This window comes from Solanum verrucosum, unplaced genomic scaffold (genome assembly GCF_900185275.1).
Source record: "Solanum verrucosum unplaced genomic scaffold, falcon-dt-bn FXZP01000060.1, whole genome shotgun sequence".
Taxonomy (NCBI): domain Eukaryota; kingdom Viridiplantae; phylum Streptophyta; class Magnoliopsida; order Solanales; family Solanaceae; genus Solanum; species Solanum verrucosum.
This window is the reverse complement of record NW_026020129.1, coordinates 2,874,716-2,894,001: the sequence shown is the minus strand read 5'-3', so window position 1 is coordinate 2,894,001 and position 19,286 is coordinate 2,874,716. Positions and strand designations below refer to the sequence as shown.

At 34.0% G+C, this 19,286-nt stretch overlaps 1 protein-coding gene across 1 annotated transcript; it reads left to right on the top strand.

Annotated features, from left to right (window-relative positions):
* Positions 1-4,747: 4,747 nt before the first annotated feature.
* On the top strand, positions 4,748-11,030 carry LOC125826826 (ABC transporter E family member 2). Its single transcript, XM_049506168.1, has 11 exons — positions 4,748-4,874; positions 6,882-6,967; positions 7,052-7,149; positions 7,237-7,354; positions 7,438-7,527; positions 8,060-8,364; positions 8,448-8,643; positions 8,715-8,900; positions 8,998-9,267; positions 10,464-10,709; positions 10,909-11,030. The coding sequence occupies exons 1-11, from the start codon at positions 4,769-4,771 to the stop codon at positions 11,026-11,028; spliced, it is 1,821 nt and encodes a 606-aa protein (XP_049362125.1). The 5' UTR covers positions 4,748-4,768; the 3' UTR covers positions 11,029-11,030.
* Positions 11,031-19,286: the final 8,256 nt, after the last annotated feature.

Sequence of the window (19,286 nt, the reverse complement as noted above, 5' to 3'; positions counted from 1 at the left end):
ACTGTCTGAATGATATTTGTATGAAAAAATAAAGACAGGTGGGTATAATTTTGTTGTTATTATAATGTTTTTTATATATGAATCTATCCCTTGCGAGAGTCCAAAGAGAACGGTAGGAAGACTGCAACTTGAACGCTGGAAGGGGTTTGCTGAGTGAAATTCAAAAGGTCTAAAGTTACCTGCAGTAAATGTCGTCAAGTTGGCTACAACAGGAAGACATGTTCAAATTATCTTGTGCAAAACTAATGACTGTTTATTTTGTTAGTTATATTAATGTTTTGTTTTGATATGAAACATAATTGGTTTGAAGTGCATTATTGCTTAGTGTTTAATATACTGTTCATTCTTTATACATTGTTCATTCAGTAATCATACATAATGCATACTGTTACAAATTAAATTTATTCTAGTTTAAAGATATTGTATATATTAGTGATAATTATAAGAAGGTAATTATGGAGTTCATTTGGTATCCCGAGTATTTAATGTAAGTTATCATGAATATTAATTTGGTTTTCAACTAGTGTCATATTATAAATAAAATTATAACAAACTACATGCCAATTGTATTCATGTTTCATTCCAACTCTAGCTTAAGTTATGGTCATACACATATTAATCAAATTTAATTCAGTTTTCATTCAAACAACATGTGTAGCATAGAAAATAATCAAATGTGAAAACACAATTCATAACATTTGTATATAAAAATCATATCACGATTCATACAATATCCAAGATTTAATATTAAAGTCATAGTCATATTCATATAAATTAGATTTCATACACGTTTCATCCAATGAGTGTACAACTTAGAAACACACTGATACTTTAAAATAATGTATCCGAAATGTACTAAGTCTGTATAATACTGATTACACCACGTATATAAAAGATTGCAAGTTTCGAAAATCTCACCTGAAAGAGCAGTCACTTGCTCTAGGTCGATCCCGTTGAAAAAATATCTCACCTCCTTTTCTTTCTTCTTTCTTTTGCAGATTATTTATTACTCTAACTATTTACAGACTAATTATAAAAGTGTAAAAGTGACCCACTATTAATTTTAATACTATCTTCTATAACCACCAACTAAGTATATTATTAAAACTACCCCACTAATTTCATAATTGTAGTTATGAATAGTCCAAAATATCCATTTAGAATCTATCGGAAAGTATTTTTTGAAATAAAAAGCTCTAGTACTCAAAACGACCAAATGGGTCATTACAATGTGACATTTTTAGAAAAAATCACTAGTTTGACAATTGATATCATTTTCATACCAATTTAATCATTCATACCATATGAAGATTCAAAAGAAAATCAGACAAATGTGAAAACACAATTCATAATATTTGTATATAAAAATCATATCACGATTCATACAATATCCAACCCCTTATATTAAAATCATAGTCATATACGTATATATCAATTTTCATACACGTTTCATCCAATGAGTTTACTACTTAGAAACACAATGATACTTTAAAATAGCGAATCCAATTTGTATGAAGCCTGTATAATACCAGTGTTCTGAAATTATAATAGCCAAATATTAATTCATGTGTAGATGGTATTTGAATAGAAGATAACATATGGTATTATATATAATCAAATACTTAAACAGAAAAAAATTATCCAAAAGTTAAAAAAAATAATATGTAATTCTTAAAAAGTAGAAGCTGCAATGAACTATTTCAAATTTCTTGTTGGTGGTCTTGGTGTATGATAATTGGTGGTATCCGGAACATGTTTGTTTACTATGCGAGGTCCACCAAATTTGCTAGCAACCGTACCAGTAGTGATCGCGCCATCCTCATTCTTTGTTTTTCCATAATGCCACATGATTGTGGCATACCTTTCACGATGGTACTTTGCATCGATTTCAACAGCTCCCATGTCAAAAACACCATTGCTGATAATTCATATGTTTATACACAATTAAGATACAATAACATTAATGTTAATACATAATTCATACCATTTTATAGTCAAATCCATAAACATTTTTTTCATAATTCATACAAAATACATCACCCAAATTTTATAGTCAAATCCATAAATATTTTTTTTCAGATTTGGAACAAATTTCACACAAACAACTGTTTTGAAAACAATAATAAGAATTATGTGATATAAAAAAATAACTATTTTGAGTAGTGTGAAAATAAATTAAATAAAGTACTTATCCTTACAACTTTTTTGGGGTTTTTGTATTTTGGTAATTTCGATTCCTTCTTCTTTGTTTTTCTTCTTGTAGATGGTTTTGATGTTTGGGCAACTTCAACATTTGTTGGCTTTTTTTTTTTTTTTTTTCTTTTTTGTTTGACTAACAAAATCCAAATCGGAATCGGAATCAGAATCAGGAGGGGTTTCAACAAGTGTTTTCCCCTTCCTCTTTTTCCCCTTTTGATTTGCCGGAATCACACTTTCCTTTGCTTCATTATTTTTATCTTTTTTATTCTTCGATCGAGAGGAACCACCGATCGCCGAAATTTCAACAGTTTTAGGCGGGGTTGTTTGGGATAATATATTGAATGATGGAACATGAACATCATCAATTGAAGCTCCATCAAATCTGGGACTCTTTCGAGGAGTTTCAATGAGTTTCTTAAACATGATGATGAATAATCGTGGAGGAGGGGGGTAGACTATTTTGAAGTTAGACTTGATGAGAAACAATGGTGAAAGTGGGATAGTGGGTTGTGGCGTCTAGGAGTGAATAAGCGTGGGGGAGGGGGGTGGGATTGACTAATGGGGATGATAACGGTAAACAAGGAAAGAAAACGTGTATGGAGGAAACCCCTAAAATTGGGTAACTGAAAATTTTAGTTCTAAAAAAAGGAAGTGAAATCAAATTAATTACCTATTATTAATTAATAATAAAAACCTTTAAATAGATTAATAATTTATTAAATAACTATAATTTGATTTTTAAATAAATTTAATTTAATTGATATGTCATAACCCGTAAATAATCTGTTATAAGCAAGAATTTTTAAAAGTAGATTTAAAACCCGTAATATTTACTCTTAAATGTGTATATGAGGTGATTTTTCCTCAAAAAAATTATTCGCAGCTCTTGCATATGGAATCATGTAGTATCAAACACGAGATAGATCTTCCAAACGATAAATAACTATGTGATATACAGTTTCATCTAATATGTATTTCTTCTAGAATATTAAATTCATGTATCAAAATATGAACTATTTCATGTAAATATGGTTATTTGGTCTCAAATGTTTTGGCCCCAAGTATACTTGTTGGACAAGAAATATTATTGAATTTTTTCTTTAATTTATCAATAGGGACATTTTACTTGAAACTTGCAAACTCACATTAAAACAAATACTCCGATAAATTAATGATTTGTTGAATGTGGAATATATTTTTTTGTTTTTCAAATTTGAAAAGATGGATTGAACTTGGTGTTTATTTAGCATGAATTTCTTATAAATAAATTTATAATTTATTGAAACATTTTAAATTATGGTCATGTCATTGTTACGCCAATATTATATATGTAAGATCTCTAAGATATTTTTTGTCATGTAACTCAATCTCTTTAATATTCTTTATTATATCCATTACATAACCTATATAAAAAAATTGACATTTATTTTACAAGATTTCTCATGAATCAATTTAGGATACATATTAGTCTAATTTTTGATAGACGGAATAAATTGAGTTGAATTAATAAATGAACATGTTAATAATTAGTCCAAACTTGAACGAACTAGACGAGCTATGCTTTTATGAGCTAATTTTATCACCTCTAAATTAAATTGAGAAATTTTCATAAATAATTATAGTTTGAACCATAATTATAAAGAGTAACTATACTTTGCATACTAAGGAAGTTCACACACCCTGAACAAAATCATTGTGTATCCCTAATTTGCCAGCTTGATTGCTTGACACGATCCTTAATAACGGTTTGAAAAAGAGATAATAGATGCTAGATATGTATATCGGCTGCAGAGAGATATTAAATATGTATACAGATTGTACAAATACAATTTGGCAGTCTAATACATATTGGTTGTTCAAACATGTTGTTTTCAATGAATTGTATGTGAGAGATGTATGAGATCATATGATCAAATACTGTATTATATACAATCTCAATAAATCCTAATTTTGTATCAAATTATATCAAATCAAATCATAATAAAGATATATATCATATATAATTCTAATAAATCATAATTTGTATCCGATTGTATCAATGATTCTATTCAAACTTTTATTTTTGTGTATCAATATTATAAAAACTATATAGTAGTATGTATTATTAGCTATATACTAATTGTCAATTAAATAAGTTGGTTTGATCCTAATTAAGGTTAAGTTTTATATTTTCTAGTTCTCCTTGAAAACATTCCCAACTTTTTTTTTTTTTTTTTTTTTTTTTACCGTGGTTTTCGGGCGTCGCTTTGCGAACCCGACTAGCTGTACCCACCGGGTCCCGCTGTTTCAAGGCGGGTCCACCACGGTTAGTTCCACGGGGCCCTGGAGACGCGGCCGGTTTGTAATGCCTCCAGTGGCCCTGCTGGGGCTCGAACCGGCGACCTGAAGGACTTTGTCCCAGGCCTTTACCAGCTGAGCTACCCTTCCCAACTAGGAATTGTGAAAACAGAACTCTAAAATCTCTCCTTGTTTCCCCCTTTCTCTCTAAGAATTCAGCAATTTCTCCATTCTATTTCAATTTTTTCTGTATTTGGTTTGATTTTTTGATTTTTTTTTGTGAAAGAGAGATATGTCGGATCAGAGATTGAGCCGTATAGCCGTCCTTAACAGCGACAGGTGCAAGCCGAAGAAGTGCGGGCTACTATGTAGAAAGTGCTGCCCAGTTGTTAAAACTGGTAAACCTATTTGATTTTTATGTGTTATTGCTTAATTTATTGATGATTTATTTGGTTATTTTTGTGCTAAAAAGTTGTGTTTTTTGTTATGAATTTATAGGTTAAAGTTGTAATCATGTATGAGTATTGGGATTTTCGTGGGTAAATCAAAGTTTATGTATTTTTGCTGTGTAGCCTTTCGAAGTGATTGTGGAGTTTATGGTTGATATGAGCTTTAAAAAAAGGTTTTGTCTTGGAAGTTGATGACGCTTTAACCTGTAGTTTTGATTGTTATAAGTATAAAAAACTATAGATTTTTGTTTTATGTTTTATAATGAATTCAGCCTAGTGGTGCTGACCGTTCTGTAGTTGGGATTAGACATTTATTCTTGAATTTCGCTTATATATCTATAAATAAATGAATACAAAGTAGATACCTTTTGGGGTGGCCCAGTGGTTAAATTTGGGACTTCCATGTTGGAGGTCTCAAGTTCGAAACCCAGGGTTTGCTTTCTGGGTCGAGCTCATCGCACTGGGTTTCTCTAGTGCAGGTCACCTCTCCGGTGTGATTTGCGAGCAATTGCATAAGAGCGAGGGTTTCCTTATCATAAAAAAAATGAATAGAAAGTAGATGTCCTACCATGTAGTTTTCTGTGGATAGGCATGCACTATAATTGTTCCTGAATACATACACCAAACAAGAAAAAAAGGAAAAACGAAACAAGGGTTGAAAACCTTCCTCTGTCACTTTGAGGTTGTGTTGGAGTCATTGTTGGGGAAATTAGATGAGTCTGCAAAGACTTTAGTGGAATTCTCTCATTAGGAATGGATATTTGAGAAGTATATGTAGGTTTTTTCTGTCTAGGCAAGGTAAGCTTTGGATGGAATCACCCTGTTGATTGTGAGGAAGAGGATAAAAGGCATTTTAACCAAGGGTTGTATGCTCTGAAATGCAGTAAAAGAAATATTAAAAAATCTCGGGAAAGAACATAAAGAGTTCTGGAATATGAGGTCTATATAGGTATGCGTAAGAACAACCATGGCTATATGGGCAAAATTCCAAAGGAATCTACTCTGCAGCATTTGTTCTTTATACTGCTGTAACACAGAGAAATATTAGACTATTAGGTTGGTGGTAAATCGTTCTTTCTTCTGTTAATTCATTCTATCTTGATAATTGAGGTATTAAAAGGAAGTGAGGTTCTCTGAATCGATGTGGACTGTTAAGAATACAACAGAGGAAGCATGAAACTGTATAGACCAAACCAGCTTATAATTAAGGTTTGGTTCTTGTCCTTTCATTTATACTAAGCCTTTTTTAGTTGGGTTTGATACTTGTACATCAGTTTATGGATGAGTGTAAGATAAGAGAACTTCTAGTTTAGAGAGCCCATAATTTGCCGTAAAAAGAAAATTATCCAAGATTTGAATGAAATGGATCTAAGTGGAGTGGACTGACTGACTGGTTCTGAAGGACTCGTGTAGTTGACCCCTATTTAGGACTGTGGTGTAGTGGTTTTTTTAATCGTTGGAATCGAGATGTAGTTGATTGATTGACTAATCAAATACCCCCTCGGTCCCAGGTCATGTGTAGTAGTTTGGCTGGTTGGGAAGACTTTGCAATGTACAAACTACCCTTAAAATAAATGAATTTTTTGATAGAAGAGTACACCTTTATGAAATATGGGAGTACTTTTGCAATCTTCCAAAACTACCCTTAATAAATGAATTTTTTAATGGAAGAGTATACCTTGATAGATTTTTTGTCAAATAAGTGGGATCCAACATGGGTAAAATGTTGATAGTATCATTAAATATTTGACAAATAAGAAATGTGTCATTCTTTTTGAGACCGATTAAAAAGGAAAATGTCATATAAATTGGGGCAAAGGGTCGAAAGGGTCGATTTTGGAATATGTACAATTGAGTGTAGTATTACTTTGTATAGCAGGGAAATATGGTTGCTGATTTGTATAATATGCAGTGTTTACATATATGTTCTTCAGTCAATTAAGCTTTGTTTTGCAGGTAAGTTATGTATAGAGGTCACTGCAACCTCAAAGATTGCTTTCATCTCGGAAGAGTTGTGTATTGGATGTGGTATTTGTGTGAAGGTTTGTATATATTACAATGTGGGGATACATTTTGCTGCAGATAGTCATTGTGCCGGCTAACTGATATTGTATTTGATGATACAGAAATGTCCATTTGAAGCAATTATGATCATCAATCTGCCAAAGGATTTAGACAAGGATACAACCCATCGTTATGGTCCCAACACTTTTAAATTGCACAGGTTTGTTTAAGCTGCAGTTCTTCTGGAGAAGTCTTTTGGTAATCAAATATCTGTTTATAAAGTTAATTCTTGAAAAAATTGTTGCAGGTTACCAGTCCCTAGGCCAGGACAGGTTCTTGGTCTGGTTGGCACAAACGGTATTGGGAAGTCAACTGCCCTAAAAATTTTGGCTGGAAAATTGAAACCAAACTTGGGACGCTTCAGTGTACTACTCTTCTGCATCCTGCATGACTAGTCAATTCATGGCCATACAGTTTGCTTATGCGTTCTTTAATCCTTCTGTGGCAGAACCCTCCTGATTGGCAAGAGATCTTGACTCACTTCCGAGGATCCGAACTGCAGAACTATTTCACTCGCATTCTGGAAGATAACTTAAAGGTTACTTCTGATTCAGTGTTACAGCTATCCTAAATGCTCCTTGCTTTTTTTTGTGAGTATCACTCACCTTTGGATTTAGTTGTCTGACCAGGAGAGCATTGTAGCTCTCCAGAATAGGTGGTCTTCTGCTGTACCATTGTGATTGGTCAAATCATTACTAGTTGTCCACCTAACTCTGGTCCTGACCTAGTTCTGTTATGTTTTTCATTGTTCCAATAGTAGTGCGGCGGTGTCCGTAACTTGTATAAAAATTCTGGCATATTCTTTTTACTACTAGGGAGAAGCAAGACCACCTGCTACATCCGAATAAAATATTCAGTATGCCATTTCTGTTACAAGTAATAAAGGATGCTGAGCTAGTGTAAGAAAATGATGGAATGCATGATTCAAAGAATTGTTGAACAACTTAAATTTTAAAATTCATCACATCGTTGTACATCAAGATGTCTTTTTTCTTTAGCTCGTTATTTGTTGTGTCCAATCACCCATATAGTATTTTATTCATTTGTAATTTGAAGTTTTTTTCAAACAGGCAATTATCAAGCCTCAGTATGTCGACCATATTCCAAGGGCAGTTCAGGGAAATGTCGGACAAGTGCTTGACCAAAAAGATGAGAGAGGCGTGAAGGAAAAACTCTGTGTTGATCTAGAGCTGAATCAGGTTTTGGATCGTAATGTAGGTGATCTATCTGGTGGAGAGCTTCAGAGGTTTGCTATTGCTGTTGTTGCTATACAAAATGCAGAGATATACATGTTTGATGAGCCCTCGAGTTACCTTGATGTGAGGCAGAGGCTTAAAGCTGCCCAAGTAGTCAGATCCTTGCTTCGACCAGATAGGTTCTAATTCATTCTCGTATGACTTTTCAACAATCAAGATTTCTAATTATTAGTCACATATTGAAATATTCTCTATGTTTCAGCTATGTCATCGTTGTGGAGCATGATCTTAGTGTGCTTGATTATTTGTCGGATTTCATTTGCTGCTTATATGGGAAGCCTGGTGCATATGGGGTTGTGACTCTACCCTTCTCGGTCAGGGAAGGAATTAATATATTTTTGGCTGGATTTGTTCCTACAGAAAATCTACGTTTCCGTGATGAATCTCTTACTTTTAAGGTAAAACTCAGATTCTTGTGTAACCCCACACATGGCAAAACTATTATCTGAACGTTAACATTTTTCCATAGGTTGCTGAGATCCCACAAGAGGCCGCTGAGGAAATTGAATCATATGCACGTTACAGATATCCAACCATGACTAAGACTCAGGGTAATTTCAAGCTTAAGGTTGCCGAGGGTGAATTTACTGATTCACAGATTGTTGTGATGCTTGGTGAGAATGGGACTGGGAAGACAACCTTCATTCGCATGCTGGTATGCTTTGCTTTACAATTATGTTGTCTGAAATGACTGCTGTTTCCAGTCTTCTGTGTTATAAAGACTCTCCCACTTGTGTTTGTGTATACTGCAGGCTGGGCTATTAAAGCCTGATGTGGTGGAAGGTTCTAATATTGAGATACCAGAGTTTAATGTTTCATACAAGCCCCAGAAAATTAGTCCAAAATTTCAATCCACCGTGAGGCATTTGCTACATCAGAAAATACGCGATTCTTATATGCACCCCCAGTTTTGTTCAGATGTGATGAAGCCTCTCCAAATTGAGCAATTGATGGACCAAGAAGTTGTGAATCTTTCTGGTGGTGAGTTGCAAAGAGTTGCCTTAACCCTGTGCCTTGGAAAGGTAATTTTTCTCCCACTTCGTAGAACTGCTGTTTTGGTTGTTTTGTACATTGATCTGGTAGATGTCTTGGTCCAATCAAACAGAATCTGCATTCTTTTTTCTTTTTTGGCTCTCAATGACAGATACTGCATTTCTTTCTTTCTATCCCTCTCTTAATTTTACTGTATTGTATCCTACTTTTGCTGAATGGCCTTGCAAGTGTTGGCTATCAGACCCTAATTTAGAATATTTGGATGTATTAGAGATGAAACTGTAACAGCTTTGTTGATGTTCTTTTCTGTATTTTGCAGTACCTTCTTGGTACTCTATATTAATGAAATTTCCTCTTAACTTAGAGGGAAGGTATGTTTTGTTGCAATGTGAAGGCATCTGATCCAACAATGCAACAAGTCCTCTCCATCTGTTTGTTGATGTTGTAGCATTTTTTTTAGGTTTGTTGTTTTTATTTTCTTCACTGGTCTGGGGTGTCAAATTGAGGGTTTTGCAAATTTAATCGACAAAACAAGCAAGAAATTTCCATTTGCTTCTTGGATTGCATTTGGGTAGTTAACATCCGTATTGCATCTTGCTGCTCTTCTGCCTCCATTTTGTTTATTATAAGTCCAACCATGTGCTGTTATTATTATTGAGAATATGTGTTTCTTACTGCACAATAATAAACATGAGAGGGTACTCTTAGGGGTCGTTTGGTAGTGTATAAGAATTGTGCTGAATAGGATGTTTAAGTAATGCTGACTTTAGTAGTAATGCTTATGCTAAGATTATTTCTTATGCAGTGTTTGGTTTGATATATTAAAAATAATATGCATTGCATATTTCTAAAAAAGATTGTTTGTTTACAAAAATAAACTTCCCGAATACAAAGGAAAGGATGTGGAAAAGGTTTGAGGAGCAATCGTGTCTTTACCCATGCTAATGCATGCATTAAAATCTTGCATTAGTAATACCATGGTTTCTCATGTATTAGTTATGCATAGCATAATACCAAATAGAGTGTGTACATTAGTTATACCTAGGTTAAAAAAATGTGTCAAACAAGGTACAAGTAATACATGGAGCTAATGCATCCTACCAAACGACCCCTTAGTAGTGAAGTGTAGATGAAGAGCAAAGTTTGTCTGCAGGGGCTGAATATGAAGACTGTTGCACTGATGTATTTATAAATTGTAACCTCACTTGTTTACTTAACTCCGCAGCCTGCTGATATATATCTGATCGATGAGCCGAGTGCTTATCTTGATTCTGAGCAACGTATTGTAGCTTCCAAAGTCATCAAGAGATTCATTCTTCACGCGAAGAAGACTGCATTTATTGTAGAGCACGACTTTATAATGGCAACTTACCTGGCAGATAGAGTCATTGTATACGAGGGGACGCCTTCCATAGATTGTGTTGCAAATGCACCTCAATCATTGTTGACCGGAATGAACTTATTTTTATCAGTAAGCCTTCTGCATACTCTTGCTTGTTACCTTTTATTCGCCCTGCCTCATTACTTAAAAAGGTTCTCTTACTAACGTTTTTAGTATTTCAAGATTCATCGACATAATTTCTCATGTTTTAATAATTGCTAACTTTATATTCTGCTCTGATTTGTTGATGGGATTTTCTTGTTATTGATGTGGTATCCAAATTGTGCAGCATCTGAACATCACATTTAGAAGGGACCCGACTAATTTTCGTCCAAGAATTAACAAACTTGAATCAACTAAAGATAGAGAGCAGAAGTCAGCTGGATCCTATTATTATTTGGATGATTAACCAGACCAAGTTGCATCCATGATCCTTGCTTACCTCTTCCATTAGGTGCTAATCGATGATCATGAGCAGCCTCTGGTTATTTATATCATAACGTGATTATTATAGGTTGATTTCTCAGTGAACAGATATTGGATATCAGCAGAATACGTTCCGTTTAATCGTTGGTTTTTATATGATTTAGTCATTGTTACTGGTATCATGTACTCAATACCGTAGTTTTGTCCACCAATTTTGACTGTAGAGAGAGTACTCTCTCCTCAGATTTTCATTTTGTACATGAATTTTTGGCACATAATTGAGGCATTTGATTTAGTTGATAAAAATTGGAGTATTACTCGATGAAATTTCTTTTGAATAATTGCATGAGGCCTAGCCACAGTTGGTTATGTTATGACTAGATGAGCAATGCCCGTGCAATAATTTGAATAGATTATTTGATTTTTTGTCACAATCACAAAAATACTTTTAAGCTTTGATAATATCAACTACTAAAGAAACGTATATTGTACAGATTCAAAAAAAAAAATAAGTTACTCTCTCCATTTTAAATTAATTGAATTGTTGAGGTGTTTCATACCCTTTAAGAAAAGAAGATTAAGACATAAATTAGGCATAACGTTCCATTTTTACCCTTATTAATTACTGTCAAATTTATGATTAAAATAACTAAACATTAATTAATAACTAATTCCAATAAGAGTAAAGTTGGAAGAACATTCTAAAAATAGTTTTGAAAATTGAACAATTAAGTTAATTTGAATAATAAAAAATGTCTCATTAATTTGAAATGGAGGGAGTACAACAATTTAAGGATGAGACATATGATAGGCCAAAGGAGAATTTTGCCACAAGTTTTTCCCTTTCACTCTTGAGTACATCACTGCTACAACGGAACATAAGGGCAAAGAGATAAATGTTAGTGAACATACCTCAAGGTAGGGATAAGGTTTGCGTACGCTCTACCCTCTTAGAGCCCATTTATGAGGCAACAGTACTGATTTTGTTGTTTTGCAGCAAAAACATACATGAATGCAGTAAAGTTATCCAGAAAAACAACATGTAAATAGGCAGTGTGAAATCACAAACTTGGAAATACATGCATTAACCAAAGAGCAAAGGGAGGCAAGAGTTTAATGGTATCACAAACACACACCAGAGATAAATAAGGATTTCTCTGATTATAATTTATATGAATGTCAACATTGCTCATAATAAAATGTCAAAAGCCCAAGTCTCTTTTTTTTTTTGTCTCGTGTACAATTTTGAGAGAGGCAGTCCGGATGTGAGTTGAGCTGTTGCAAGGAGTAGAAATAGCAAGGATAAAAAAAATTTCAGTACAAACTTGTGCTTAAATGTCAAGACTTCACCATTGTCCTTCGCCAAAGTCATGCATTCAAAGAGTTGAAGTTGGAAAGTGACGACACTCTTTGTTTGTCTTATGGCAGTTATAAGAATGACAAAATACCAGAGGTGGGAAGAGACTTTTAGATGATGATTATATATATTTTTTTATTTTTTATTTTTTAATTAATATTGGTGGAGCTGTTAGCTCCTTTATTTATTTCAATAAACCCAAAAATTTACAAATATAGACCCGTAAAATAGGCCCAAAGGAATGAAACAAAAAACATGAAAAAATGTGGGCCAATCCAAAGGGAAATGGCATACTATAAAAGATAGTAAGATTTCCATTTGCATCCTCTTTGTCTCCTCCGCCTCTTACACAGTAGCTTTGAGGAACAAAAGTGTCCTCAAGTTGTGAATTATTTATGTGTATCTCCTGACCTCCTTTACTCTGATAATTCGAAGCTCGCAGCAGTAAGTCTTCCCTCCTCTCCATTTATGTGTTGTAATGCCAATCACTCTTCCTTCCTGACCTCGGCTTCCTTTGTAGTGGTAAACTTCGGTGGTGCAGTGGATCTGATGCCAAGTCCTGAGCTTGCTTGGAAAATGTAAGCACATCTCCATACTTTTCCATTTTTGCCTTACTCCACACTGATTTGAGACGGACATATATATTCCAAGACAACCTCTCCGTATCTGATTTGATCGACTTCGTTTTTGCTGGTGGAGCTTTTTGTAAGCTGACATAGCTAGGACTATTGTTTTCTTCGCAGTTATGTATGCCTGTATGGTGGAAAAATTTGATGTACATAGCATAACTGTGTTCCTTGTTAATCTCTTTGCTCCCTCCCCTGATGTGTTGCTTGTACTGTTATCTTCCTTGTTTTAATCCGTAGTGATGGAATTTCTGCTTTATCCATGTTCACAATTCCTCTACATTCCACTGATAACTGTTGGAAAACATGTATTTGTATTGCATTCGTTTGCTCAAATGCTTCATTTGCCAATTTATCTGCTAGTTTATTAGCTTCCCGAAACACATGTTGAATCTTTGCCTGTGTAGAGCTAATTAACTCTATTATTTCCAGTATTTCCTCTGCCTGCTGCCATGGTACCTTCCAATTACCTCGAATAATATTTGTAATGCTTAGAGAATCTGTCTCTAGAATGTAATTGCTGAAATTATATCTCTTGCAATGTCTTAGTGCTTTAAAGACTGCTAATATTTCTGCCTCCATGTTCGTTCTATTTCCCAATTGCCCCGCCTCCGCATATACAATATCTCCTTTGTCGTTCCTTAAGCAAAATGCATAGGCACTTTCTCCAGGATTCCCTCTACTAGCTCCATCCGTGTTGCATTTTATTGTACCATTATGAGGTTTCCTCCAGCTCACCGCACAGTAATGCAATCTGGGTTTGTACTCCTTAAGTATTTTTACCATCTCTCCCCAATTTTTAGGAACTTTAATCCATGAATATTTCATGTTTATCAGTTGTATGATAGTGTTGACACACTGACTCTTCAACTTATAAAAATTTATATCCAATCCATGTCTTCTTGCATTTCTCCGTTTCCACAATTCCCATAGTATAATGCTTGGTATTGCTTGAAAAATGAATTTCAGTTTGATAGGAGTGTTAGCTTCCCACCATCCTGTTATCATCTGTTTCAAACACCCATGTTGTTGAATACTTGCACATGAAGCAAACTGCTTCCATAGCTTTTGGGCTATGGGAGCTGTTAGAAATAAATGTTCTATAGTTTCCTCCTCAAACTCTTCACAACAATAGCATCTCGATGCTATAGTAACCCCCATCCTTTTAAGATTTTCCTCTGTGGCAATCCTTCCCTTCCAAATTCTCCATAGTAAAAAACTAAGCTTAAAAGGAATCTGTTTTCCCCACATATTCGCCCTCCATTCCTCCTTCTCCCTTCTACATCGCAGCATATCAAAAGCTGATTTGATTGTGAATTCCCCACTTGTACTTCCCATCCACCAAGCTTTATCCCCCTCCTCCGTCAGACGGGGGGGTAATGCATTCCGTAATGTACAAGATCATCTCTTCCGACACTATTTGTCCCAGCTTTTGAATATCCCATTCTCCATTTGTAATGAATCTTTTCACCTCTATCTCTTCCTCCCCTCCACCATGGTCCTCTATAAAATATAAAGCTCCTTGTTTTGTCCAATTATCAAACCAAAAACTCATTTCTCCAGATTTGAGTTGCCACCAAATATTATGTTCTACTTCTTCCCTTACCTCCACCATTTTCTTCCATGCGTGAGAAGCTCCTCTACTCGTGGCTAATACCGGATGTTGTTTCTTACAATACTTAGTCCACATATAAGTACTCCATAGAGAAGTAGAGGTTCTGAAATTCCACCATAGTTTACTATACAGTGCCTTTGATACATCATATAATGATCTCACTCCTACTCCCCCTTCTTCCTTGGGATAACATAATTCTTCCCAAGATACCCAATGTTTTCCTCTAGTTCCTCCTGCTTTACTCCAGAAAAAGCTGGCAAACATCTGATGTAACTGATTCATGATTCTTTTTGTTGGATTCATTGCTGAAAGAAGGAACAGTGGCATAGACTGTAATATGCTCGTAATGAGAATGACTTTTCCCCCGTATGATAACCACTTATTCTGCCAGGATAGTATTCTCTTTTGTATCTTCATCAACAATTCCTCATAATACACATTTTTTTTTCTACCATAGAACACCGGGCACCCCAGATATATGAAGGGAAAGTTTCCTTGTCTGATCCCTGTAATTCTTCTTAATCGCATAGCGACTATCAGAGGTGTATTATCATGAAGGTAAAAAAAACTCTTATTGAGATTAATCATTTGGCCTGATATTTTCTCATAATCCTTTAGAATTCCCATCATCTTTTTAATAGACCTCTTTTCCCCCGAACAGAAGAGTATGGTATCATCAGCATAAGATAAATGGTTTATGGGAGGGCTCCATTTAGGCATACCATATCCTTTAAACTCCTTATCTTCATGGAGTTTATTTAAGCCCCTCGCTAAGACCTCCGCCGCAATGATAAACAAAGTTGGGGATAGAGGATCTCCTTGTTCAATCCCCTTGAGGAGTGAAAGAAACCATATGGTTGTCCGTTCACCAAAATTGAATACCAATTGTTAGAAACCAGCCTCCATACCATGTCAATAATCAGTTCTGAAAAACCAAATCTTCTTAACACTTTGGTCAAGTAAAACCATGACACTCTATCATATGCTTTAGCCATGTCAAGCTTCACCACCACATTCTGAAAATTCTTTCTTATATTTATGTCCCTTATTATCTCCTGAGCTAACAACACATTCTCTGTTATACTCCTACCCTTCACAAAACCAGACTGATTTCTAGATATGAGACTTGGTAACAGTTTTGTTATTCTTTGATGGAGCAGTCTCGAAATAACTTTGTTAACAAAGGTACTTAGACTTACTGGTCTCAAGTCAGAAAAATTCCTGGTCTTCTCTTTTTTTGGCAGCAGTACAACATTTGTGTGAGTGATAAATCTAGGCAGTTGATGCCCACAAAAGAAAGCTCGCACCATTTCTGTAATATCCTCTCCAACTATTTCCCAGCAGCTCTGAAAAAATTCCCCTGAAAAACCATCTGGACCACTTGTGCTATCCCCATTTAACGCAAAAACCACCTCTTTCACCTCATCCTTATTAGGCAATATTCCCATCTCTTCATTTTGCAACGGAGTGATAATTCTCGGGATCAAATCAAGCATGCTATCATCATCATTTGTATTTGTTTCCTTAAATTGATCTTCAAAAAATGACACTGCCTCCGCTCCTATGTTCTCATTACCAGTCACATTATCCCCTTGAGCCGTAGTAATTTCGGAGATGAATAATTTCTTCCTTCGTCCTTTCACATAATTGTGAAAAAACTTTGTATTTCTATCTCCATCCTTAAACCATCTCATCCCTGATTTTTGTCTCCAAAATTCCTCCTCCATGTATCTATATTTTTTCAAGTCTTCTTCTGTTCTGCTTAGTTCCTGTCTATTTCCAGGTGAAGGATTAATCTCCAACTGCATCTCCTTTATATCTTCCCATTTGATCGGCTTTTACATTTAATCATGCCCATGCGTAGTTTGGGACTAGGAAAATACAAAAGTATTTAATGACCACTTCATCTTAACATGGTATCTATGCTCATGATTGATGACTTACTTGGAACTAATAATAAAATACTATTTTCTCAAATTTTAAACTACACAATGCTGTAATGAAGCTCCTCTTGAACCCTAAAAATTAAACATCCTGATTATAGTTAAATTGCACTCCAACTGCCGATTGAAATACTACTTCGTAGAAGACACATATCTTTTAACAACACATACGCGGAGAATTGCTGAAGCTTGTTCCAGAAAAGTTGGGAATTTTGAACAGTTTCCGGCTTAGGGTGAGAGAGAGGCTCTCTTGGACAGCCTTGCGACTGCAACTGTGATTTTTTCAAAATATTCAGAGACGAAAAAAATGCAGAGAAAAGTATGAGGAAGAGAAGCCTCAAGAAATTTGTGGACTGTAAGTGAAAACCAGCTGTCTCCCACAAAGGTAAGTGAACTAAAATACTGATACACGTAAATAGCCTTCAACAATTTTTGCTACACCCTCAAGTGTCACTTCTAATAATACAGGCTAGTTCTATTTTCAAATCCATCCTCAAGACTGGGCATGGTATGGTGTATTATACTGAATTATCATACCAAATCGAAATCTTTGATATTAAGGTATTTAGTATGGTATACATTTAAATTCTTTTTCATATTCAGTATGGTATTTGATATTTATAAATGGCTCAAACATCATACCCAAGTATATAGTTACATAAATAAAATATATTATTAAATTATTAACAAATATGCAGCTAAATTAATTTTGACTATTCTATTTTGATTGAAATTTATTTTAGATGTAATTGAGTAACAAAAGGAGTTATTTGTATTTTCTTTTAAATATATATAATTTTACATGTGTAATATGTTAGTATGATACAATTGATGCTTTTTATTAGTTGTTGAAGTTTATATATAAGTATATGTTAGTCGAAGTTGAACAAATAATGGCTACTAATTTTTCATATTACAAAGTGTCGAACCATACCGAATTTAATTGGTAGCCCAATCCTACCTCCATCTGTGTATTACATTTTTATGTTATATAATATTTTATTTTAGACTAGGTATTCATAGATTTGTACATTATTAGTAGAAAGTTACTCCAAATAAAAATATAATAAGTAAAATAATTCTTCTATAAATTTGATGTGCATTGTATGTGTGTATATGATTGTTATTTTAATATTGCATATATTAAGTATGTATATAGCCTATAGGAATGTGTGTTTGCACGGGTATGTTTATATAATTAAGTTTTATTTATCTTTTATTCTATAATTTATATATATATGAGACAAAGTCCCAGCTTGTAAAGGCCTGGGACAAAGTCCTTCAGGTCGCCGGTTCGAGCCCCAGCAGGGCCACTGGAGGCATTACAAACCGGCCGCGTCTCCAGGGCCCCGTGGAACTAACCGTGGTGGACCCGCCTTGAAACAGCGGGACCCGGTGGGTACAGCTAGTCGGGTTCGCAAAGCGACGCCCGGAAACCACGGTAAAAAAAAAAAAAAAAAAAAAAAAAATATGAGAAATATAAAATTTATTTACAACTCTGTGTTATTTTAACTTGTGTAAATGGATGTTAGAGTTTTGATTATTATTATTATTATTTATAAAGGTATAAATTTATATTTTGCTCATTTATTTTATCCTAGAATGTCACTAGGGAGTATATATACCAATTAGTATTTCTCAATATTTTTTGTCTAAGAAATATATTTATTTTGTACAAAAATTATTGAATTTAAAAATAAAAAATGAAAAAGATTGATAATATAAGAATTAAATAAATTTTAGACAACATGAATTAGGATGGGGTGGGGGTGGGGGGGATGCATGAGGAGGGAGTTTTGCTTTTTGAAGCAAAGTAAACAGATATAAATATTTTTCACCCAATAAATAATAAAGAATATATTTATTTTTTTTAGTATAATTTTCTCACCACATTAAATTATATCACTACCTATCATTTATAAAAAAATAATCTATAGTGACTATTTTATAAAATTGGTGTTTTACATTTATGAACCTACATAGATATTTTTTTTGGATTATTTTCACTTCTCTATAAATACAAAATTGTTGTAAAGATGATTTACACAGACAAAAATTATTACATAATCATCAAACTATTATCCAAAAAGATGAATATGCTTACCTTCAAAGTGATCTTGATATTCAACTTCTTGTTCATTTGGCAAGGTAAGTTCAATATTGTACATCTCTTATTTATTTTTTGTTGTGTTTGATTTTACATAGGCTTTTTCAAGATCGTTCAGATGTTTTGAGCATATAAATAGATTTTTCATAATTTTTTATATTGTTAATTGTTATGACTTATAATATTTTTATCGATTTTTTTTCCGTTTTTTAATAGGTTATGCAGCTACACCATGCCAAACAGTAGGGGATTGCAATATTACGTGTGGCAGCACTGGAACTCCAATTTGTAAAAACAATACTTGCTACTGCCAACGTTGTGATTTATACCCTCCAGACTCCTCTATTGTTGACGATGAATTTAGTTTTATAAGTAAAACATGATTAATTATTGTTATTCGTCCTGATTACATATAAAAATTAGTTAGTATGAACATCGGTGATGATCCTCAAAATATAATACAATTATATTGGAAAAAGAGATTTCATTTTGTTTAGTATGGATTTCTTTTATGCAATCAAGATCGTTCTTCTATTATCTTGAAATTTAGTGAAAAAAGGGTAAATTTTACAATGACCACATAACTAAGTTTT

Coding starts and splice junctions, on each gene's coding strand:
- LOC125826826 (XM_049506168.1), top strand. CDS start 4,769: ATGTCGGATCAGAGATTGAGCCGTATAGCCGTCCTTAACAGCGACAGG. Junction 6,968..7,051: donor GATGTGGTATTTGTGTGAAG/GTTTGTATATAT, acceptor TTGATGATACAG/AAATGTCCATTTGAAGCAAT. Junction 10,710..10,908: donor GAATGAACTTATTTTTATCA/GTAAGCCTTCTG, acceptor CAAATTGTGCAG/CATCTGAACATCACATTTAG.